Source organism: Ranitomeya imitator, chromosome 7 (assembly GCF_032444005.1).
Source record: "Ranitomeya imitator isolate aRanImi1 chromosome 7, aRanImi1.pri, whole genome shotgun sequence".
Classification (NCBI taxonomy): Eukaryota; Metazoa; Chordata; class Amphibia; order Anura; family Dendrobatidae; genus Ranitomeya; species Ranitomeya imitator.
In genome coordinates, this window is record NC_091288.1 from 156937153 (window position 1) to 156963933 (window position 26781).

Sequence of the window (26781 nt, forward strand, 5' to 3'; positions counted from 1 at the left end):
TTCACCGATTGAGCCATTGAAAATACATTCTAGAGACGCTTTTCCACTTGAACAGTGTTTTTGTTGCTGTTTCTTTTGTTTCAGTAAAATTAGTTTAACAGTAAATGACTTGTATATATAAGTTATAAGATGGAATACAAAGTATTTTGTAACAAAACCCTGTTCCAAAGTTTCTTTTCACATTTACCTATTATATGTATTACATCCTGACAATACAGACTGAAGCATTTAAACAGTGTATGGTATCTGCTAAATAATAACTGGTATCTCTGCATATTTGTGTAGACACCCGCATAAAGCTGTTTGTCCTATGCATCGGGGTTCCAAAGTTGTCATTTAGGCTGCCATAAACATAGACTACTGTCTTCACATATAATAATATGGTATTTTAAAGGTACAGCGCCGGCAAAATAAATCTTTACACTTGCGCAGCTAAAAAAAACTTTACATATAAAATCCACATCATAATTTCACTTTTTAAAAGTGTACACAATGGGGGAGGTAATAAAAAACTGTCTAATATTAAAGCTGGCTTTGTTGCAAATATCAACCAATCAACGCTCAGTTTTCACTTCTCTGGTTAAGCGAAAGCTGCACTCTGATTGGTTGTTATGTGCAGCCCAGCCAGTTTTGCAATTAGGCAGTCTTTTATTATCTCCCTCAGTTTTTTATTATCTCCCACAATGGGTGGAAATAAGCTTAAAATGGAAGAGAAATCCCGTGCCTTGACTCTGCTCGACAAGGGGGATTCGGTGATTGCTGTAGCTAAAGATCTGGGAGTGTCAAGAGAAGCAATTTATCAACTGAAGCGGTCGGCGGCATCATTGGCTCCTGTGATGGTACCGCAGAGGAAGTCAGGCTCTGGCGCACCTAAGAAGACTTCACCAAGGACTGAAAAGCTTCTGAAGCGTGAAGTGATGTCACATCCTTCTATAACTAAGTACCCTATGCTCCTCCAGAACATCGCAACTAGGACAATTCGTCACCCCCTGCAGAAGGACCTAGGTCTACCAAGTTGCCGTGCCGCAAAGAAGCCCCTGCTCACAGCAGCAATGAAGAAGAAAAGGCTTGTCTTTTGTAAGAAATATCAAGATTGGACATCTGAAGAGTGGATGAAAGTGATGTTTAGTGATGAGAGCACTTTCAGGCTGGTCAGGGGAGGCTCAAAGGTTGTGCGTTGTCCGAGTACGTGTCACGGTATGACCCAAAATATACAGTACTAAAGGAGGTGCTGAAGACACTGTGGGTAAACATGGACTCCACATACTTAGCCAGCCTTGCCGAATCCATGCCTAAACGACTGCACATGGTGATAAAATGTAAGGGTGACATGACAAAATACTAATTATTATAAAATATCCACAATAAAACACTTGAATATTAAGATTTTGTGGTTTCATTGAACTTGTAAAAAATTTTTTTGACAGCACTGTACCATAAACTGTATAGAAGTGTTTTAATCTATTGCTACACTAAAATTGAGGGTAATAATAGTATCTTTCATGTAAATAAGGCTACTTTCACACTAGTGTCGGACGCTAGCAGTGAAACGGGGGCACAACGGAGGCAGCGGATGCATTTTTCCTGCGCATCTGCTGCTCCATTGTAAGGCTAGGTTCAGGTTGCGTTAGTGCAATCCGTTTAGCGCTAGCGGATTGCGCTAACGCAATGTGTTGTAAAGGGGTCGCGTTAAACGTCCCCGCTCTCGCAGATCTCTGATCTGCGAGAGCGTGGAACGGACCGCGGGTGCACCTCGCACGCTGCAAGCAGCGTCCGTGGCGCGCCACAAAACACCGGCACATCGCTAGCGCGTACCAAAAATGGCACGCGCTAGTGATGCGCATCCCCATTGCTGTTAATGGGCACGCTAGCGGACACGTTGCATGGCGTTAATTTCGCTGTGCAACGCTGTCCGTTAGCGCGGTCCCATTAACGCAATGGGAACGTAGCCTAAGGTGGGGGAGGAGTTCCGGCCGCGCATGCGCGGTTGGAAAAAGCAGTCCGTCGGCAGCAAAAATCGCCAAAACACGGCGCAACCGTCGCACGATGGTTGCAACGGGTGTCAATGCGTCGCTAATGTTAATCTATGGGGTAAAAACGCATCCTGCAAACAACTTTGCAGGATGCGTTTTTTCCCCTAAACGACGCATTGCGACGTATTGCAAAAAACGCCAGTGTGAAAGTAGCCTAAGTGTTATGGACACAGCATAGCAAAGATGTTTATTTGATACAGCCAAAGCCTGTTTCACCTGCCTTCTGCTGGTGATAAGTTTCTCTCGGTCAACTCCCTCAAGCTGCATCTAACGAAGGAGTCTACAGAACTTAGGATAGAATAGACCGACAGTCATTTTAAGTTAGCTGTGGTTATTCCTGGTGAGCATACCGAAAAGGAGTGGGGAGTGGATATGTGAGAGCTGCCAGGAAAGCTGATGTTGTCATCCTGTAGTTAACAGGAAGTCAGAGACTGGCCTGTCTAAAAGGGAGATCGTATACTGTACTAGTGATCAGACTTGAGGGCACATCACACAGCTGTCCATAATCAAAGGTTTAAAATGTATAGATGCATTGCTAGAAGTTTTTGTACGAGTAAGTATTACTTGTGCAAAATCATTGCTGGAGTGCTATTTTTAAATCTTTTAATGGATTATCGGGCAACGTCCAGAGCATCTGCATCAGAAGTCAGCAATGCCGATTATGTTACACATCAGACACTTGTTGAGAGGGTGCACAATTGGCAAGAACTTGCACGTGTATCCACAATAGCTACTGATCTTGCACACTTCTCGGCGAGCATGTAGGTCATAATGTCATCACCTCCTCACCTTTTCGATGCAGAAGTGAGCAGCTCTTGACATCTTCAGATAACCCTTTAAACCTTGTAACTGTTTTAAAAAACAATCTATTTTTCCAATGCGGCTCCACAACATGTACTTTTATTCATTCTTTAACTCTTTATTAGATATTGCTGCTTTCCCAGAAAGTATAAATATTTTAGAAGATGTGTGTGGAGACGTGAGAACACCGGACAAGCTCATAGACAATGTGAACGACGCTAGTGATGGTAGACATGCTTGGCTTTCTCCAATTCTTCCTGGCTTGGTAAGTTACATCCAATGATGAATGAAGGCATTAACGTAACTAAAATTCATGTAAAGCATTATAAAATAAAAATTCTCACAGTATTCGCAATATATGTTGGAAGATAGCCATGATCTTATAGGGAAACAACTATATTATTTTGATAGGACAGGGCTCTATGTGACGTGTTAAGTTTATGTGCATCAAAGGAAGCAAAAGGAAAAAACTTACATTAAAAAAGGCAAAGTGCTGCATTTCAATTTCCTGTAAAAGTATTTATGATGTTTCCTTTGTCATATGTTACTTTGCTATAAAACTCCATCACACAATATAGACTCTTGGAAACAGTTTTAGAAGAAATGTATGCAAAGTTTAACAGGAAATCACATAGGCATTCTAATATATATGAAAAATTAGGAAAGGATGGTTATAGGGAGTGGTTTTCAGAAATAAAAACAATTGCTTGGTGACCATCCGTGTATGATTGGTAAATGCCCATCCTCTTATACCCCCACAATAAAAATAGACACATCATTGTTTATCAAATTACAGTGCTAATGCAGTGCCAACGAAGCCATAATTTAGCTCCTGAATCAGCCTTTATCTCTCCCCTCACACACCCAGGGAAGTAAGGAGTAGCAGTACATACAAATACACCAAGCAGACTAACAGGGGAAGACATATAGGGATAAATGAAAATACCAATCACACAAATATGTACTCACAAACAACAGAGTGGAACACCAGGAAGTAAAGGGATGAAAAATTAAATAGGAGAGGATGAGGATATACACACAGATAAATCACCAAGCAACAGTTTTTTAGAACAACACTCCAAACGCCTCCTATCAATGAAAACCTCCAACTCCAGAGTTTATATAGCAGAGGGGAGTGGCCAACACTGAACAGCTGAGACTATCAAAGCAGAAAAGCTCCAGGAGCTCCCAACTGAACATATTAACCCCTGCTCTGCTAGCAGAAACCTACACTGTTTAATATGATGATGAAGTGCTTCTAATCAGTGCAGGAGTACGTGAAATCAGATGGTAAACCTATGACAGTTTGTAAAAACAATTACTTAACTATTTGGATTCAGAATAAGAACCCGAGAGTGGACCCTAAGGTTCGTGGCTCTAGAGCAGGGGTGTCAAACTGCATTCCTCGAGGGCTGCAAACAGGTCATGTTTTCAGGATTTCCTTGTACTGCACAGGTGACAATTTAATCACCTACACAAATAATGAGTTGGTGATTAAATTATCACCTGTGCAGTACAAGGAAATCCTGAAAACATGACCTGTTTGCAGCCCTCGAACAATGCAGTTTGACACCCCTGCTCTAGAGCCCCCGAGGGCGAGCGGGCCGGATGGAACCACCCCCTATACAGGGAGCATTAGGAGCAGGCCCAAGGGTGATGGAGACACAACTGCTAGAGCCAAAGGGGCAACTACAAGGAGGAGAGGAAAAGAGACTGAGGACTGAAGGAAACTGACAGATGCAGGGAGAATAATAATAATCTTAATAAGAATAATCTTTATTTTTATATAGCGCTAACATTCCACAGCGCTTTACAGGTTGCACACATTATCGTCGCTGTCCCCGTTGGGGCTCACAATGTAAATTCCCTATCAGTATGTCTTTGGAATGTGGGAGGAAACCGGAGAACCCGGAGGAAACCCACGCAAACACGGAGAGAACATACAAACTCTTTGCAGATGTTGTCCTTAGTGGGGCTTGAACTCAGGACTCCAGCGCTGCAAGGCTGCTGTGCTGCCACTGGGAATATGGACGCTGTTGGGAACCTGAGAACCGAACAAGGATCAATACGATGCTGCAAAAAAGGAGACAAAAAGTAATTGAGACTGGGAGACAAGACTTGATGCCAGACTGGCACGGTTGAGACACAGGAGTGGCACCGCAGAGACACAGGACAGGCACAGCAGAGACACAGGACTGGTGCGGCTGAGACACCAGGCAAGCACGACAGACACAGGACTGGTATGGCAGAGACAAAGGGCAAGTGCAACAGAGACACAAGGCAGGCACCGCAGAGACTCTGGGCAGGCACAGGAGAGACTCTGGGCAGGCACGACAGAGACACAGGGCAGGAACGGCAGAGACACAGGGCTGGAACGGGAGAGACAAAAGGCAGGCACGGCAGAGACTCAGGGCAAGAATGGCAGAGACAAAAGGGGCCGTAGGACTAAAGAAGGCACTGGCAACAAATGCAGCATATTCCCGAAGAAGCACAGGCGTCTTACTAGGGAGACGTCGGGAAGAAATACCCGATGGGCGCCGCCATATTGGGGAGGAGCCATCAGGTCGCGAGCTCCCAGGGAACCCAGAGGCGGAGGAGGCACGACCGCGCATGCGCGAGGTGACGACGTTCCGAGATCCGGAGAAGAAAGAGGAGGAGCGGCGAGGGACCAAGTCGGGAGCGAGCCGAGGGATGGGAGAAGGCAGGTAAGTATCCGAGGCCGTGACATTAACTTTTTCAATTTATTGCATATTAAACATTTTCAGCCAATCTTCAGATATTAGCATTTCTATTTTGTTTACAGCCCATTGCCTAGGAGTCTGACCGCTGTTGTCTAGCTTGCACGCATTGCGCTAAAGCTGACCTGGATTAAGAGGTAACAGCGCGCTCCAACGATCTTGGCCAGCTTCAAAAGTGCTTACAAGCTTTTTCTACAGAGTTTATGCTCTATAGAAAAAGCTCGTAAGCACTTTGATGTTACGCTGTCTAGCCGTGATGGCCAGTCTCCAAGGCAGCGGAATGTAAACAAAATTGTTAATATTTTAAGAACAGAAGAAAATTTTAGTAAGCTATAAACTGCAAAATTGCTTATATTAGCACTATCTGAAAATATCTATCTATAAAGATAGGAATAACCCTTTGAACAGTAAAAATGTAAAATCTTTTATAATTGAAACATTTTTTTTATTAGGTTAATCGAATCTATGTTGTTTTTGATCAACCAACCAAAGTGTCTATGATCAAACTATGGAATTATGCAAAAACACCACTGAGAGGTGTAAAAGAGTTTGGCGTAAGTATTAAACATTAACTAGTTGATTCATTTGCACGGAAACTTTGTCAGTAAAGAAATGTGTTATTCAGAAAAATACTATGGTTATCGTTCCAACACTAATGAAAATTTTTATTAGTCAACATTGCCTGCGTATAAATGGGAAATGAGAACCATTGATTTAGATGACCCTACATGATAAGTGTATTAAAGGTTTTTTTAATCTTTTAGAAATCCTTTGTTTTCACTTTTATTTGGCTCTTTATAGATCCACAGCATAGGCTTGCTGGCTAGAACAATTATACTTCTCCTTCTGGCTTAACAAGATTTATTGTCTTAGGACCATGAAGTATCAATCACAAATATTGATTTCCGTCAGACAGTAGAATAAAAGATTTAAACTTTATGTGCAATTATTAGCATTCCCTAATAGTTCAGTTTACAGCTATAGCACTGTGGTCATGACCTTGTGCACTAAGCCACATATTTTAATTTCTTGCTTTTAATATACCCACAGTTGGTGGACTCAGTCTGAAGGCAACTGGTGCTCAAAACATACAAGTGCTTCTCACTAAATTAGAATTTCATCAAAAAGTTAATTTATTTCAGTTCTTCAATACAAAAAGTGAAGCTCATATATTATATAGTCATTACAAACAGCGTGATCTATTTCACGTGTTTATTTCTATTAATGTTGATGATTATGTCTTACAGCCAATTAAAACCCAAAAGTCATTTTCTCAGTAAATTAGAATAGTTAACAAACAACACCTGCAAAGGCTTCCTAAGCGTTTAAACACGTACCTTACTCAGTTTCAGTAGGCAACACAATCATGGGGAAGACTGCTGACTTGACAGATGTCCAGGAGGCAGTCATTGACAAACTTCACAAGGAAGGTAAGCAACAAAAGGTCATTGCTAAAGAAGCTGGCTGTTCACACAGTGCTGTATCCACGCATATTAATGGAAAGTTGAGTAGAAGGAAAAAGTGTGGTAGAAAAAGTTGCACAAGCAACCGGGATAACAGCAGCCTTGAAACATTGTTAAGAAAAAGCCATTCAAAAATTTGGGGGAGATTCACTGCTGGAGTCAGTACTTCAAGAACCACCACACACAGACGTATCCAGGACATGGGCTACAATTGTCGCATTCCTTGTGTCAAGCCACTCATGACCAATAGACCAAACCAGAAGCGTCTTACCCGGGCCAAGGAGAAAAAGAACTGGACTGTTGCTCAGTGGTGCAAGGTGTTGTTTTCAGATGAAAGTAAATTTTGCATTTCATTTGGAAATCAAGGTCCTAGAGTCTGGAGGAAGAGTGGAGAGGCACACAATCCAAGCTGCTTGAGGTCTAGGGTGAAGTGTCCACAATCAGTGATGGTTTGGGGAGCTATGTCATCTGCTGTGTAGGTCCACTGTGTTTTATCAAGACCAAAGTCAGCGCAGCCGTCCACCAGGAAATTTTAGATCCCTTCATGCTTCCCTCTGCTGACAAGTTTTTTGGAGTGTGATGCAGTGACCCCTGTAACAGGTATGGTCTCCCCAGTATACGCATGGAGGCGTATTGAGGCCATGAGAGTGCATGGCAGTTGCATGCATAGCTGTGGTAATGAGACAAATTCCGGCAGTGTGGTGAATGGCCGGTATGTGTGTCGCAGAGGAAGTCACTCTGCGCTGCCAGCCTGAAGCGATGTTGTGTTCTAGGATCTGTAGTCCCACAAGTAATTGTGTAGTTCTTAAGGGAGGCTGGCAAGGCTAGTTATGAGAGATGGGCGGGTCAAACTAGCCACACACACACTCCCACCTAGGGGAGTGGTTAAATGTATATAATGTGACCAGGGTGTGGGTCACATGGTTCCATTGTTTGGATCTGAATGGTCCAAGTGCGAGGTCCTGGAAGCCTGTGTTGGAAGTCATGGACCGGATCCCTGAACAGCATGAGGTGAGGCCAGGGATCTGCAGAGCCAGTGACGGCTACTGTGTGGGGAAGCTACGGTTCTTCGGTGGGTCTGGACTGACTGAGGTGTGCCTGCCAGCCAAGTTGGTGATCCCCGTAGGCAGCTTCTCCGGAGAACAGGACCCGTGTGATGCCAGCCAGTGGAAACCTGCAACGCTAACAAGCAGGTAATCCGGGCTGTGTGTGTTTGGCTCCAGAGCGAGCCTAAATACTGGACTCGACCAAGAGTGTATGGTCACAGTCCCGACGGAGCAGAGCCATGCTATGAACTCTGTTACTTAGTTTTGCTATTCCATGAAGACTGTTATTTTGTGTTTTGTGCCACTGGAGTTTATGGAGTAATAAACCCAGTTGAACTTTTGGAAGAAAAATACGGTCTTGTGTGTGTTAATACGCTGCCAAGCGAGTATTCCCCTACCCTTTAGTGAGTGCAATCTTACAGGAGATGGAAATGTCATTCTCCAGCACGACTTGGCACTTATTCACACTGCCAAAAGTACCAATACCTGGTTTAAAAACAACAGTATCAGTATGCTTGATTGGCCAGCAAACTCGCCAGACCTTAGCCCCATAGAGAATCTATGGGGTATTGTCAAGAGGAAGATGAGAGACACCTGACCCAACAATGCAGACGAGCTGAAGGCTGCTATTACATCAACCTGAGCAGATAGAAAAAGGAGACACAAAAAGCGCAATAGGGTGTTATCTCACGTTGCATAGGGTGCACCCACCAAGAGAACTACTCACCTGGTGAGGACGATGAAAAGACATAATAATGGCGGTTGCTGCTGATCCACAGGTCAGTGCCGGACCTGGTAGAAGTATATACTTAGTAGGAAAAGAGGATCATCATCGCGCTGCCGCCAGAAGAATACCAGGAATAGTAAAGGTTCAACGTGGTTTATTCCATGCGTTTCAGGGTTCAGATGACCCCTTCGTCAGGACATACCACTTACAATACCACTTAATTCTAATTTAGTGAGAAGCACTTGTAGAAGGATACCATGGTACCCCCATAAGATAGGAGGAAGCTGATCACTCATCCTGTTCTTTATACTTGGGTAGAGGACTCAGGCATGAGTCTCATGTCAAGTATTAACATCATGAACACTAAGGCTACAATGAGGACTACTTGGGAGTAACGTACCTCTGGGTTCCTATGGGTCTGGCAAGGCCAATGTAGAGATGGCTGAGATATAGTTTCTGTATGCAACAGCCGACTGAACAAGGTTTCTGGGGTTTGAGGCAAAATCAAGATTATTCAAGTAGATGCTAAAATCTAGACTAGGCATAAGGGGCCCAAAACTGTCTCCTAGTACTTTGTTATCAGTAATCTGTTGCCTGCATTGGTCAATTCTCAGATGACACACTCTGGAATGACATCAGTGAATGACTCACCCAATATGTTTTTATCAAGTTGATGATTTGCCTGTAATTTTGAAGGACAAACAATAGTACTTCTGCCGATTTATCATTATAGCAAAGTCTTAAAAATCTAATTCTTTATCATTGGAAATGTATTTCTTTTTTATTATCCTACTTGATTAGACAATAATCCTGTTTAGTGTTTGTGTGACATGAATCCAATTCTATTTATTCAGTAATTGACACATGTTTTATGCAGAGAATTGATAGCAGACCGTTTCTTTCTGCTTCAGAAGAAGCATATTGTCGAACAGCAGTTATGACGTTTAAAATGATATATTGATCGAAGACAAGTTTATCACATCTTCCGTTTCTTTCTTCTTCAATATTACAGTTATTACTTTATTACTATCTTTGCGTGTTTCATTATTCATAATTGTTTGCCGTAAAATGTATTAATGGTTTTGTAAGAATCCTTTCCCATATTGCTGTTTTTTCTGGATATCTTGCCAGCTCCTTGTAGATGACCTCCTTGTGTACAATGGGATTTTAAACCAAGTCAGTCACATTTCTTATGGAATACTGCCGACATGTGATCCTGTGATACCATATCATACCATCCTCTTTGCAAATGACAAGAAAATATCAGAAGCAGAAAAAAGAACCATCTTAAGGTACGTAGCAAGATTTGCCGAAATATTTTAGTTTCTTAATCAAACATGTTTGAACAGGATGCCCCTCCCTCCATTGTAATTCACCATCGCTATAGAATCGTTAGCTGTGGCAATTCGTCTATCCTCAAAAATTAAGGGGAACACCAAGAGATATTTGCACTATATGCGGATAATGTTCTTCTTTTCCTAGACAATTGGCCACCATCATTAGCGGAAGCTATGGCCATTATTAACAAGTGTGGTTTGTTATCAGGCCTCTCTATCAATTGCGGTAAATTGGCACTTATGACAGTGGGAACGAAACCCCCAAATGAGATGATGACTGCGGGACAACTTAAGATGGTTCTTTGTTTTAAATATTTGGTTATAGTATCAAGTGAAGATGTTACGGAGTATGAATCCCTAAATATAGACCCTCTCCTAACTAAATTACAGACTAAAACAACGGCATGGTGTAAACTACCTTTATCGGTGGTAGGATGGGCTAATTTCATTAGGATGGTTCTTATGACACAGCTGCTTTAAATAAATGCATAACGCACCGACATGGCTTGTCCTACGATTTTTTTTAATAAAGTATATAGCAACTTCAGAGATTTGATTTGGAAAAAGAATATTCCAGGAATAAGACTCGAGACCTTGCAGAGACCCAAAGACATGAGATGTCTGGCTATCCCGGACCCCCTGTTGTATTTTCTTTCTTCATAATTGCAGCATCTGAAGGGGTTGGAAAACTCGGAACTTCCATCCTCCGCCACTAGAACGATTAGACACCTGCTAGAAGTAAGGAGTTTGGTAGAAGCCTTGAAGGGGGGAAGATTTCAGAACTATAATTCCTCAGGTATTACTATTATAGGGATTCACAGAATATAGTCTAAAGTTAAAGAGATAATGGGTATGGTGGGATACTCCCATTATGCACCTTTATGGAGCAATTCTAACTACCCAGAATTTGACAAATTAGAAGGTTGTTTGCACTGGCAAAGCAAAGGGCTCTCCTGACTTACACAATTAATTAAAAATAATTAGCTCAAGGTTTTTCAGGAATTTCGAAGAGAGTTGGGCATTCCGAGTAAGAGAGCTGTCACACAGACAGCTCTCCAGCGACCAACGATCCCAAAGTCCCCGGGTAACCAGGGTATACATCGGGTTACTAAGCGCAGGGCCGCGCTTAGTAACCCGATGTTTACCCTGGTTACCATTGTAAAAGTTAAAAAAAACACTACATACTTACATTCCTGTCGTGTCCCCGGCCTCCGCTTCCCTGCACTGTATATGAGCGCTGGACGGAAAGCAGAGCGGTGACGTCACCGCTGTGCTTTGCTTTACAGCCGGCCGGCGCTGACGCTGAGGAACGTGACAGGAATGTAAGTATGTAGTGGTTTGTTTTTTTTACTTTTACAATGGTAACCAGGGTAAACATCAAGTTACTAAGCGCGGCCCTGCGCTTAGTAACCCGATGTTTACCCTGGTTACCAGTGAAGACATCGCTGAATCGGCGTCACACACGCCGATTCAGCGATGTTAGCGGGTGATCCAGCGACTAAATAAAGTCCTGGACTTTCCCCAGCGACCAATTATCTCCCAGCAGGGGCCTGATCGTTGGTCGCTGTCACGCATAACGATTTCGTTAACGATATCGTTGCTACGTCACAAAAAGCAACAATATCGTTAACGATATCGTTATGTGTGACGGTACCTTAAAGGATTTTACTTAAACAAAGGGGGGGGGGAACAAACAAAAAAGGGTGCCGTATGTAAAAGCACTTTATTTGACATTGTGATGTATACATTGTTTTGGGGTGAAAGAGGTAGGGGAAAGAATGGACCATAAGGACTACTTCACTGTAGGAAACAATGGACTTGTGAACTCTTCCTGGAAGAAATCTGAAATCGCTAAGGCTACGTTCACACTAGCGTTGTGCGCCGCTGCGTCGGCGACGCGACGCACAACGCACCGAAAAACGCGTGCAAACGCACGCAAAAACGCTGCGTTTTTCGACGCGTGCGTCGTTTTTTGACGAAAATCGGACGCAAGAAAAATGCAACTTGTTGCGTTTTCTTGGTCCGACGCTAGCATCAAAAAAGACGCACGTGTCGGAAAACGCAACAAGCAAAAACGCATGCGTCCCCCATGTTAAACATAGGGGCGCATGACGTGTGAACGTAGCCTAATTGAAAGTTCTTCTTTCTTAAATCTGAGAGTTGGGTGGGTTTTGGTTCAGGACTGGGAGTGAAAGTTTTTTTTCAAAACTGTTCAATAAAAAATTATTTGATTAAAACAACATGTTTGAACAGTAAGGCTATGTTCACACGTTGCGATTTTGCAGCTTTTTTGTACCCAAATTTTAAGCAGCGTTTAAGCTGCTTACGGAAAGCACGTTTTGCTGTGTTTTGTTGCTGCATTTTTGTTGGTACATTTGTCTCTTGTGCATGCTGATAAAGTTTAATGCATAAAAAAAATTTGATTCAACTTCATCAGGTTTTCGCACCCAAAACGCAGCAAAACCTGATACCTATGTTTCTTGCAGCGTTGTTTGCATTTATAATTGCTTTCCAATGGGTGAAAAACGCTGAAAGAAGTGAGATGCTGCATTTTGTAAAGATGCATCTCCCTGACAAAACAGTCAGGAAAAAAAACAAGGTGTGTGCATGTGATTCCAGGCTTTGCTGTTACTGTGAAAACACAGCTGAAAATTTGCATCAAAAACTGCTGCAAAAACGCAACGTGTGAACATAGCCTTACGCTAGGCTGACACTTTTCTGCAGCTCATTTGTCAGCTGAGCGATGTAGACTGGGGCAGGGTCAGCAAATTATTGTGAATCTCAAAAAATTGTGAAAAATAACAGCAAAGCAGTGAGATATTTAATGTCAGTTCTATTCCACTGCTTCAGGTCATAAGGCCACCTAGCAAAACTTTATACACATATACACATTCCTGGTCTCTGGGGACGGGAAATACTTCAGAATTTTCTGCAGATTCAAGATTAATTTCATTTATTAAAGCTGCCATAAAGTACACAATTCCTGCTGCTCTGTATTAAGAGCTAGCTCGCTGCCATGTGAATCTCGATGCGATATTCATGAAGAGAAAGACACTGGTGCATATACAAATACAGTTGTGTGAAAAAGTGTTTGCCCCTTCTTGATTTCTTTTGCATGTTTGTCACACTTAAAAGTTTCAGATCATCAAACAAATGTAAATATCAGTTTTTAAATGAAGGTCTTTATTATTAAGGGAAAAAGAAATCCAAACCTACAAGGCCCTGTGTGAAAAGTGATTCCCCTCTAAACCTAATAACTGTTTGGGCCACCCTTAGCAGCAACAACTGCAATCAAGCGTTTGCGATAACTGGCAATGAGTCTTGTACAACGCTATGGAGGAATTTTGGCCCACTCATCTTTGCAAAATTGTTGTAAATCAGCCACATTGGAGGGTTTCCACTTGTATGGAGATGGCTGCTCTTAGTAAACACTTGTACACACCTGATTTCTGTTTGGGAGTGTCGGTCAGCCTTATGATATTTGTATAGATTAGCTCTCTGACTGAGCACTCCACCCCGCAGCCTCCGGTGGTTTTAAATACAGCAATCCTGCCTTCCCATATAAATGTAGGCTATCGGCCCATTAGATGAGTCCCAGTAGGATATGTACCTGGCATCCGTGATAATGCGAATCTCGTTGCTGGGACCTATGAATTGGCCAATTTATACGCCAATTATTCTCAATTTTTCCTATTTTCTAGAGCAGAACTGCAATTTAGATGTCATATAGTTCATGTTTACGTGCTATAGCGCTACAGAGTGCTACTTTATTTTGTTATTTATGGAAGAGTGGGCAGAATAAATAATACACACAATATTAAGGCTCGTTTTTAAGTTTCCCAAAAGACATGTGAGAGACTCCCTAAATGTATGGAGGAAGGTTCTGTGGTCAGATGAGACCAAAATTGAACTTTTTTGCCACAAAGGTAAACGTTATGTTTGGCGCCAAACCAACACAGCCCATCACCCTAAGAACAGAAACATGGCGGTGGCAGCCTCAGGCTGTGGAGAGGTTTTTCAGCAAAGGGGAAGATGGATGGTGCGAAATACAGGGATAACAAAAAGTCAATTTCACCTTCCAACAAGACAATGACCCAAAGCACACTACTAAAGCAACTAATATTTTGAAGAAAAAGATAGCTGCCACTGAACCTGGTGCCGTTCTAATAAACCGTAACAGCATAGTCATATGACCATTTCGCAGGTGGTGATTCACACTTGTATTGTGGTGCTCGACATCATATGTCAACATGCGCATTATACTTAGAAAAGAAAAATTGAAGATGTGGCACTCACCAAGTTGTGTTACTTTAAAAGTCCTTTAATTTCCCCATATCTTGGGCCTAGGATATTACATCAAAGACGGCAGGTACATTTGAGCGTGCAGGGTAACAGAGTAGGCATCTGGACCCGTTGAAGCGCAGCCGGCGCGTAACGGCCGTCGTCCTGCTCTGTTACCCTGCACCCTCAAATGTACCTGACGTCTTTGATGTAATGTCCTCTACCCAAGATATGGGGAAATTAAAGGACTTTTAAAGTAACACAACTTGGTGAATGCCACATCTTCAATTTTTCTTTTCTAAGTATAACACTACTAAAGCAACACTCGAGTGGTTTAAGAGGAAACTTATAAATGTTTTGGAGTGGCCTAGTCAAAGCCCAGACATTAGTCCAATTGATAATCTGGGGTCAGACTTGGAGATAGCTGGTCATCATAGGAAACCATCTAACTGGAAGGAGCTGGAGCAGTTTTACCTTGAGGGATGAGCAAAAATCCCAGTGGCAAGATGTGGAAAGCTCACAGAGACTTATTTAAAGCAACTTGCAGCTGTAATTGCTACAAAAGGAGGCTCTACATAGTACTGACTTTAGGGGGTGAATAGATATGCACACTGAAGTCCAGTTATTATGTCCTATTTGTTGTTTGCTTCACAATAAAAAGAAACCCAAATGTTCACGGGGCGTAGGGAGTGAATACTCTTGAAAGCCACTGTATGTAGTGACAGACCATGTGACACTTAGATTGCACACAGGTGAACTTCCTTTCACTAAGCATATGACTTGTGAAGGTAATTGCTTACACCAAAAATTTTTAGGGGCTTCGTGGCAAAAGAGGTGAAGACATATGCACATGCCAATTTTGAGTTATTTGATCCCTTAAATTCAATTTATGCCTATCAAGGACTCTTCTTGGCATTGCCCACGTGGTTTCGTCAGAATGTCACATAGTGATCCATTTTGAACTGCATATGAAATTAGATTTCACATGCCAAGCCTAAATCACCTAACAATGTCTAAACGAAACCTCCGAAGGAGTTTACATGGCTTTGAGCTACAATCCAGACATCCCATTGATCTTATGCCACCACTCTGAAGGCTATCATGGCACAGAGCAAGATGGCAATAGAAGCTGGACTGCAGGTTCATTCTTTTCAGACAAGCAAAAATAACCTCATTGATCGCAACCAAGTCATATAAGTGCATGTACTTCTGCTTGTAGACCTCTAAATGTTACTGAATAAGTTGAGATTTTTTAAAAATGTTTCCATTTTTTCATCACTTGCATATCATTAACATGTGTATTCATCCTGTGATTTCCAGAATTCCATGACTATCTATTTTTGTTGTAATTTCAATATTGAGGCTTGCACTGTAAACACAGTACTGTACAAAAGTTTTAGGCAAGTATGACAAAAATTCTGCAAAGTAAGAATACATTCAAAAATAGAAGTGTTAATGGTTATTTTTTCTCAGTTAACAAAAGGCGTCACATTATTTGTTCTTCTGCACAATAAATCTCAAATCAATCAGATGCCTCCCTTATGGAATTGCATGATGGATAATTATCTGCCTATACTTCTCATTATTGAAAAAACACCATTAATCCTGACCAAAATCCCCAACTCTCATTTGTTGAAATTCAGCCTTAAAGGGAACCTGTCACCCCCCCATGCGTTTGTAACTAAAAGAGCCATCTTGTGCAGCACTAATGCTGCATTCTGACAAAGTGGCTCTTTTAGTTCTTGTTCCTGGCACTGCTGAAATAATTGTTTTTGAAATTTGTCCCTCTTACCTCGAAATCACCAGGGAGGCAGGTCTTTCCCCCCTAATCCAGACGCCTCCCAGCCGTCACTCAGGACCTCTGCACGCCGGGCGCCGCCTCTTCTTCCTTTATTAGCGTTCCCGGCGCCTGCTCTGTACTCTTCTTCCTTTATTAGCGTTCCCGGCGCCTGCTCTGTAAGTTTGAAGGTCAGCGCAACTGCGCATGCCCGAAAAAAAAAAATAACAGCGCAGGCGCCGGGAACGCTAATGAAGGAAGAGGAAGCGGCGCCCGGCATGCAGAGGCCATGAGTGACAGCTGGGAGGCGTCTGGTTAGGGGAGAAAGACCTGCCTCCCTGGCAATTTTGAGATATGAGGGACAAATTTCAAAAACGATTGTTTCAGCAGTGCCTGGAACAAGACCTAAAAGATCCACCTTGTCAGAATGCAGCATTAGTGCTGCACAAAGTGGCTCTTTTAGTTACAAACACCTGAGGGGTGACAGGTTCCCTTTAACATGTGAGGAACCTCCACCATGCTTTACTTTTGCAGACACTCATTGTACTGCTCTTCAGTCTTTCAGTGAACAAACTGCCTTCAGTTACAACAAAATATTTCCAGTTTTGACCAGAGCACCTGCTGCCATTTTTCTGCACCCCAGTTCCTATATTTTCATGCATAGCTAAGTCACTTGGCCTTCATGTCATGTCAAAGGTATGGCTTTATGGCCTCCATTTTTACATAAAGACTACTTCTGGACAAACACAGTAGATGGGTGTAGCTGAGTCCTCCTGGTTACTGCCAGGTTTGAGCTGATGACACTGCTGGACATCTTTTGATTTCAAAGGAAAGTCAGCAAGATGTGTCTTTCATCTGCTGCACTAAGTTTCCTTAGCTGACCACTGCATCTATTTTTCTAAATGTTACTGTTAGGTGTCGAGTTTCCGCCGCTGCACAGGGGGAATCTCGAACCATGTCCGCTGCGGTCTCCCATTCTCCTTCAGCCGCAGTGGAGCCTGCTCAGCAGAGACATCAGTCCCAGCGTCTGTCTCAAGCAGATACTGTGTGTTTGGTTACAGCTGCCATTCCAGGCTCAGCCTTTGTAACCAGCATTGATCAGGGGTGAGCAGACGTTCCAGGGACTAAGTCCTGCTTTTCATATACTGAGCATGCCCACGGGACGACCTCTCATTGGTGGTCAGGGGTCACATGCTCAGGTCCTGTAGCGCTCCGATTGGAGCACTAGGAAGGTCCTGGAAGGCTACAGATATAAAAGGTTTGCATGGCCGCTCGGCCATGCGCTAGTACAGGGGTGTCAAACTGCATTCCTCGAGGGCTGCAAACAGGTCATGTTTTCAGGATTTCCTTGTACTGCACAGGTGATAATTTAATCACCAACTTATTATTTGTGTAGGTGATTAAATTATCACCTGTGCAGTACAAGGAAATCCTGAAAACATGACCTGTTTGCAGCCCTCGAGGAATGCAGTTTGACACCCCTGCGCTAGTATAAATCAGTTATTGTGTGTGTGGATGTGTGCCTGTTCTGGTGAAAGCTCCGAATCATTCCCATCCATAGTGTTAATGAATGCTCGAGAATGTTGGGGCTGTCTAGTGCCAGTTATTGCCATCCAGCACCAGGCACAATATATGGCGTCTAACAGCAGCATTAGCCAGTGCGGCGCTGTGCGCAACCAGTGCGCTTACCTGACCCAAGTTAGGGCGGTTAGTGGTGTTCGCCAGAGCGGCGCTGCACGCACTCAGTGCGGTAAATCTTTATTTAGGTTTTTCCCTGGCATCGCAGTTGCGGCATCGAGCGCTAGTGGTCTAGAGGGACTCTAACCCCGTGTCCTTGGGGCAGAGACCTGTGATCCAATACTAGTGTTCACTCTGCGGTATTGTGGCCCTGTGACGCAACAGGGTTCGCTTCCTTACATACCGGGTGAAGCTAACCCATGTGTGTTCACATTATACCGCCATATACTGTCCGCCATTACCGAGCAGCAGGTGTCATCTCTGCACGGTGGACCCCGGGCTGTGACCGCACCTTATACCATCCCTATAATTATTTGGTGCGTTCCGCCAGCCCTAACAGTTGCTTAGGCTAGGTTCAGATTGCATTAGTGCAATCCGTTTAGCGCCTAGCGCTAGCGGATTGCGCTAACGCAATGTGTTGTAAAGGGGTCGCGTTAAACGTCCCCGCTCTCATAAGATGAGTTATGTGCCGTATATTTCGTAAAGCCCCCCACTTCACCCATCCTCCCCACTCTAGTATGAATGACTGAGGAAAAGAAGGCCAATTGTGACGGGCATTTTGTAGGACTATTGCCCAGATGGCTGGTGCCAGTGTTGTTTAGGCTGCTGCTAGCAGCACTTAGCTTCTTAGCCATGGAATGTTGTTTTGTTTTTTTCATACTACCCCATCCATTACCAATATGATTTTTTTACCATACATTTTACACAACCATTTAACTTTTGCCAGTTTTTTCAATCCAAGTTTTTTAACCCTTACCAAAAAGTAAGAAATTCTATTTACGTAGTTACATGCACAGAAAGCAAAATGTATTGGCAGGCCACAGTATAGGTGAGGTGTGCACCTGCCAGGCAGGGACACGTGCAATAGGACACTGTATTGTTAGGGTATGTATGTATGGATGTAATGCTTAACTTTTAAAACATATCCAAAAAAGGCAGCCACATATTTACCAACACAGTTCACAAATCTAATACACTTACAGGATACAGCAAATCCTCAGGTGCAAAATACCGATGAAACAACCACTCACAACCTACCAATTCATGGAGGGGTGGTTGCCTAGTATTAGAATCGCACACAGGTAAGGCTTGGGTAGTCACACAGATGTAGTGCACATCGTCTTTCAGCTTATTAGTGATACCCACACTATTAGATTAAGCGGGCTCCCAGCACTATTTTCTCTGTGTGTCCTTTTTCTGTGATTTTGTTAAAACATGCACAAAAAAAATTGCCTACGACACACACACACTTTGTGAGGCAAACAGTTCTATTTAAAAGCAATATGTCAGCTGTTTTTTGCTAGTTAATGTGAAAGAAGTATAATGTAGGGGCAGAGAGCCTAATTCCAGTAATGTATCACTTACTCAGCATCTTACTGTAGTTTCAATGCAATTAATGTTTTATTAAAAGGAGATTATCACTGCAGGATGAGCCAGGCAGTCCAGCTAATCTGTGTAACCCTGCCCTCATCATGATTGGGATCTTGCTGACAATGCACAGGGTACAGATGAAGCAGCAGTGTCTCTGACACTGATTACATTTTTTCCTGTAAAAATATTGTACTGCTGCTTTCTAGTGCAAGAAGGATGAAGAAAAAATGCATAATTGTAATTGAAGAGCAGTAGGACAATGGCCAGCTACACCATATCATGATCAATCACATCAATTCAATCTCTGCATTATGTGCGGACTACTACACTCATCCTCTTTCTGTATAGCACGGATGCCCTGTCGTCTGTCTTGCCAATAAATAATCTTAGAATTGGAGATGCAGATGTTAGCCAATGTCCCTAGGGAATGACAGTAAGCATTTATAGTCTCCATGCAGAATAACACGCCGTCAGTCACAGTGTACGGCAATGAGCGTCCTGTGAAGTGATGATGGTCAATGAGGTGGAAGACTTTTAAATAGGGGCCAGAAGCTTATTGGTCATTTCTTCATTCTCTATGGATATGGTGAAGGCTCACGCGCTGTGGTTTTACATTACCAGGCAGCTAAGGATAAATCTCGTTTAGACAAAACACATTGACATGTCAATAGCACAATCTATCTTAGCTGAGCCATTTGTTAATGCTAAAAGAAGGGTTATTGGAAGAAGAGGGATAAGGGAATGGATCTCTCTACAGATGCTAGCTGGGATCTACTGTTGTGCACAGATTTGACTGGTTTTCAGTGAAATGACAGATACACGTTCCAAGAATGGTCTTGCTGGTCTATGCTCCTACGATGGATTTTGGCGTACACATCAGTCTAACATGCTAAGTAACCGTCCTAATTCTCGAGCTCTGTAACTTTACCGTTCATGTGGGCGCTTGCTCTGTATCGGCATTCTATCAGCATTGTAGGAGCTGGAACGTTCTTCCTTTTTCACCATGCATTGCACCTATCATTGTCCAATGGCTTGCCTGCCCGAACCGAAATCCTACCTACGGTATGCAACAGGAGAGCAGGATCCAAAAGTCAAGGACCCGCTCCCACCTCCTGTGGGCTAAATTATATGCATTTTCTGGGGGCTTTACTACTGATTATATATTCTTGGATGCAGTTACTGTGGGAGATTTTGTGTTTTTTATTGTTTTATGCCTGGCCTTTATATTTGTGTGCATATCATTACCGTCTAGCTCTTTCCCCTTCCTTGTGTCGTGCATTTTGATTGCTGACACCCTCCTTGTATTTTTGATGGTGCTTCTTGTCTTCTGTTATTGCATTTGTACAGATACATTTCCATTTTCACATTATAGAATCTTTATTAATTTATTATTTTGAGATAAAAATATCAATTCTCATATAAAGGTATATTTCCATCATATATAATTACTGCATATGGAGAAAGCCATGTTCTGGTCTTTATGCAACTGAGAAAGATGTGAATGGAGTCTTTATTGCAGTTTGTGCAGAATTGGCAAATGGGCGTCTCATGTCCCCGGCACGTCCCATAGGTAGATATGGGATACGATAAATATGGCAACGCCATGACTGTGTTTTGATGGGAATACCCCTTTAGGCTACTTTCACACTAGCGTCGGATTCGGCCCGTCGCATTGCGTCGGGCAGAGATTCCGACGCTAGCGTTTGCTGCGCCGCGCAACGGGTGCAGCGGATGCATTTCTCCGGCGCATCCGCTGCCCCATTGTAAGGTGCGGGGAGGTGGGGGCGGAGTTCCGGCCGCGCATGCGCGGTCGGAAAAAGCAGTCCGTCGGCTGCAAAAAACGTTACATTTAACGTTTTTTGCTCCCGGCGGTCCGCCACAACACGGCGCAACCGTCGCAAGACGGTTGCGACGTGTGTCAATACACCGCAATGCGTCGGTAATGTAACTCTATGGGGCAAAAACGCATCCTGCAAACAACTTTGCAGGATGTGTTTTTTTCCCCTAAACGACGCATTGCGACGTATTAAAAAAAAACGCCAGTGTGAAAGTAGCCTTAGTGTTGTCAAAGCATGCAAAAATTAATGCAGGCAATTATTCTTCCATCTCATCGTGTGATGTAACTCGCACATCATAAGTTTTTTATTGTATATTGTTCTTATATTACAGCAATCACATAGAGGATCAAGATGTAAGAATGATGAATGATAATAAAGTTGTCGTCAACTTTAAGAAGAGCCACAATGCCGACCCAGGTCTGTGTACCAAGTTATATGTAGTATTGTTGTTTCCCATTCGTCATTCTTTTATTATGTAAGCGGCTGTGAAAACAATGTAAAAATTGTAATTATTTGTAATGATCTCCATTTTGGACATACGAAGTGCTTGTAATGCACGCGTGTATATAGTATTTTTAGTAAGAAGTCCAGCATTTTGTCAATTAATGATTTCCTTCAAAATATATCAATATAGGAGTCAGATCTTTGTTTTTTCTGGTATAGAGCGCCAAATGGCCCGTATACTCATACAAATACAAACATCATTAACTGGGAACTGTACTTTTAATAAACTTGGCATAAATTAGTAAATCAATAGTACATCTTCTCAGAGAAATCTTTCTCCACTTACGGGCCACTTCTTCCCCTTCTTCCTGCTTCCTAAGCTTACGATCCACTCTGAAAAGACCGCTCCAATTCCATTTTTTTGGACTGCCAACACAGTGAGGTGTGACTGGTTACACCTCCTATTATAGTCTACTAGATGGCAGCCCGATTCTAAAGAATCGGGAGTCTAGAATCCATATATACTTTATTTATTCAAATGTAAGAATAATACAATTAATAAATAATAGTAAGAAAGAACAAAAATAATAGGCAGTATATGGAGAAAACACCAAACAAAAGTTCAAAATTGGTGTGAAAATGTCACTGAACCACTTCACAACTAAATATATATAGTTTTGGTAAATGGTATTATCATTTTTTTGACGAAATTCGGCAGGAGCTTGAAGAGCAACGTCACTGGGCCCGCCTCCACGCAGTAGAAACTTGCTGTGAGGTAAAAATTCAAAAATCACACCAAAATGGCGGGCGGAGTGTGTCACAGTACGGCACGTTTCTGATTGGTCGCTCGCAGCAGGCGGCAACCAATCAGACACTGGACACTGTTGACGTCACTTATCTCCGGACATTAGCTCCGGACATTAGCTCCGGACAGGAAGTTGGCACAAATTGCAGGAAGTAGTATTCTAGGCAATTATATATTAGATGGAGAGCAGAGTTGGAGGATGAAGAACCAGAGTGAGGACACAGAAAACGTACTGAGCTTTCTAGCTAGTCTTGTACCGCAGCTTAGAGCTGGATTCACATCTGCACTGCTTAACACTGCAGTATAATTTCTGGCATCTGTGTGCTAACTAAAGACTGTGGAGCAGAAATCCCTCTCTGTGAGCTCTACTGTGTTTGGGAGACATTATGGCAGCTGGTCTCCAGCTCAAAATCAATTGCAAATTAAAAGATAAACTCTTCCGAAGACACCAGCTGAAAATTCAGGATATTGAAATATAGGCCCTGATTTTATCATTTGCTTTAAGTCACTTTCTTTTTATGTCTTGTGGTGTTAGTTGCCATTTTTTACATGTCAGTCTTCTGGCATACGTGATTCATGAATTTGACACAAAGTCAAAAATGGTCTTTTTTCTGGTTTTGAATGTTTTTGCAGTTTTTGGCTCCAAAAGTCACACATTGGCACAAAATTGCAGCAAAAGTTTGGCCTACTAAAGAATATGCCATGCCAGAGGTGACTTGAATGAACTTGTGCCAAATTTTGTGACTTTTAAAAAGTAGCAATTAATCAGGCATAAGCTACTAATTATTAACCCCTTTTGCTACATGTGGCATAATAGTGCACCCATGTCGGACTCCTCATGTTTGGTGCGGGTTCTGGCCCTGAGCCCACCTTTCTGGGCACATGACAGCTGATCTATACAGCTGACATGTGCCCGCAACAGCCACGGGTGGAATTGCAGTCCACCTGCAGCTATTACCTACCATATATACTCGTGTATAAGCCGAGATTTGTGCTGAAAACACCCCCCTTGGCTTATACACGAGCCATTGTCCAGAAAGGGCAGGGGGAGCAGCGGCAGGAGCTGGCTAACAGAAGACATCATACTCACCCTCGCTACATCTCCATCCCTTCATCTCCGTCCCGGCGCCGACGGCTCTTCCTGTGCTTAGCAGTCACGTGGTACCGCTCATTAAGATAATGAATATGCACGCGTCTCCACTCCTATGGGGTGGAGTGCATATTTATTACCTTAATGAGCAGTACCATGTGACCACTCAGCCTAGGAGAGCTGCCGCGCCAGGACAACTGAGATGCAGTGACGGCGCGAGGAGGGTGAGTAGGACGGAGGGGGGTATGAGCTATTCATTCAACGATGGGACAGGGGGGGGTGAGCCATGTGGGACCGGGGAACCATGCATACAACAGGGGGAGCAACACATACCAGGACAGGACGGGCGAGAGCCACACATAGCAGGACAGGACGGGGGAGCCACACACACCAGAACAGGACGGGCAAGAGCTACACATACCAGGAGAGAACGGGTGGGAGCCACATATAGCAGGACAGGACGGAGGAGCCACACATACCAGGGACAGGATGCGGGAGCCACACATACCAGGACAGGACTGGGGACCACATACCAGGACAGGACGGGGGGAGCCACACATACCAGGGACTGGATGGGGGAGCCACACACACCAGGACAGGACTGGGAGATCCACACATAGCAGGACAAGGGAGCAACACATGACAGGGCGGGGGAGCCACATGACAGGACGGGGGAGCCACACATGCCAGGACAGGACTGGGGGAGCCACACATAGCAGGACAGGACAGGGAAGCCACACATACCAGGACAGGACTGGGGGAGCCACACATACAAGGGACAGAACGGGGAAGCCACACATACCAGGCAGGATGGGGGAGGCACATACCAGGACAGGACGGGGAAGCCACACATACCAGGCAGGATGGGGGAGGCACATACCAGGACAGGACGGGGGAGCCACACATACCAGGACAGGACGGGGGAGCCACACATGACAGGACGGGGGGGGAGCCACACATAGCAAGACAGGACAGGGAAGCTACACATACCAGGACAAAATGTGGGAGCCACATACCAGGACAGGACGGGGGAAGCCACACATAGCAGGACAGCGACGGGGGGAGTCACACATAGCAGGACAGCGACAGAGGGAGCCACACATAGCAGGACAGTGACGGGGGGAGCCACGCATAGCAGGACAGGACAGGGGGGCACACATACCAGAGACAGGACGGGGGAGCCACACATAGCAGGACAGTACGGGGAAGCCACACATACCAGGACAGCGACGGGGGGGAGCCACACATAGCAGGACAGGACGGAGAAGCCACACATACCAGAGACAGGACGGGGGAGCCACACATACCAGGACAGTACGGGGAAGCCACACATACCAGGACAGCGACGGGGGGAGCCACACATAGCAGGACAGGACAGGGGAGCCACACATACCAGGACAGTACGGGGGAGCCACATACCAGGACAGGACGCGGGAGCCACATACCAGGACAGCGACGGGGGGAGCCACACATACCAGGACAGCGACGGGAGGAGCCACACATAGCAGGACAAGACGGAGAAGCCACACATACCAGAGACAGGACGGGGAAGCCACACATACCAGGACAGCGACGGGGGGAGCCACACATAGCAGGACAGGACGGAGAAGCCACACATACCAGAGACAGGACGGGGGAGCCACACATAGCAGGACAGGACGGGGGAGCCACACATACCAGGACAGTACGGGGGAGCCACATACCAGGACAGGACGCGGGAGCCACATACCAGGACAGCGACGGGGGGAGCCACACATACCAGGACAGCGACGGGGGGAGCCACACATAGCAGGACAACGACGGAGAAGCCACACATACCAGAGACAGGACGGGGGAGCCACACATACCAGGACAGAACGGGGGAGCCACACATACCAGGACAGCGACGGGGGGAGCCACACATACCAGGACAGGACGGGGGAGCCACATACCAGGACAGGACGCGGGAGCCACATACCAGGACAGCGACGGGGGGAGCCACACATAGCAGGACAACGACGGGGGAAGCCACACATGTGGGGACAATACATACCTGGTTTATACTCGAGTCAATAAGCTTACCCAGTTTTCCGTGGCAAAATTAGGTGCCTCAGCTTATACTCGGGTTGGCTTATATTCGAGTATATACGGTACTTAAATCCTGCTGTTAATCTCTGACAGCGGCATTTAACTTGCGCTTACAGGAAGCACGTCACTAATCCCGTCACATGATTGCGGGTCACCGACGGGTTGGCATGACTACCAGAGGTCTGCAGCAGACCTCTATGGTTGTCATTGCCAGATTTCCAGCGGCAAATGGTATAGAAACCAAACAAATAATACCATCACGAACAATCTTCTGCCACTCCTTAGCCAACACCTCTGTGGTATACTGCCAGTTTCAGTTTACCCAACTCCAGTGACATCTTGGTGTGTCAACGCCATGGTGAGATCACTGCAAGCATTCACTGGTTGTAAAGGTAACATTTCGACATCACTGAGTTCAATGTGGTCACCAGTGACTGGCTGCAGCGGTCACATTTTGAGGTGATATGGCTGAAGCCAGTTTATCTCTGACAAGTGAGGAATCATGGAAGTACCTGCATGAGACTTGTGGAGATTAGTAAAGTAGAATTTTTTTGTTATTGTATACCATTGTCCGCTTTTTGTTAAAGCTTTTGCCTGGAAAACATGATGATATTCGCTCATTTCTAATTGTAACCTCTGAAAATATAACTTGTCTTGCGTTCAATTCTTGTTTTACAGCTTTACGTCCAAAGACTTGTATAACTGACAAACCGAGCGGGAGACAAAGACGGTTCTGAAGAAGGATCCGTGCACAGGAGCAATAGCCAGAGTTATTTATTTACCAAAATTTGTATAAATATTTAATACTTTTTATGTCAAATATTTTTATATGTACCCAATAAATATCTAACATAAGCCTCTGTAATAGTAGTATGCTTCATTGCTCAAGCCAAAGAGACGAATGTAGCAAACCTTTTATTTCCTTTGTTTCTTTAGTCTTTTTCCTTATGGTTTACTATTTCACATGAAATCTTTAAGCATGCCCTATATTCTGTAAATCATCTTAAGTGTGATGCTCCTTCCTATAATCTCAGCTTTTAAGTAGCAAATCTCAGCATTTACAATAGAAATGTTTCTGTCTTATTGTCAATAAATAGCTACATAAAATAGATTGCCATTTTTTGCAGGAATTCACTTTGTGTAAACCTAAAAGAAGATGACTACAAGGCTTCAGTATACTTGATTTAAAAACAAACATACACATATTTAAGGTCTAAAATTACAAA

General features: G+C 43.9%; 1 protein-coding gene across 1 annotated transcript in view; it reads left to right on the forward strand.

Annotated features, from left to right (window-relative positions):
• The window catches only part of KATNIP (katanin interacting protein), a 259496-nt gene extending 233082 nt beyond the window's left edge, over positions 1-26414 (forward strand). Inside the window, exons 24-28 of the mRNA XM_069733957.1 lie at positions 2960-3099; positions 6025-6126; positions 9940-10100; positions 21481-21566; positions 26234-26414. Of these exons, the coding sequence (XP_069590058.1) occupies positions 2960-3099; positions 6025-6126; positions 9940-10100; positions 21481-21566; positions 26234-26292 (548 nt within the window). The 3' untranslated portion in view covers positions 26293-26414. The remainder of the gene's footprint in view (positions 1-2959; positions 3100-6024; positions 6127-9939; positions 10101-21480; positions 21567-26233) is intronic.
• Positions 26415-26781: the final 367 nt, after the last annotated feature.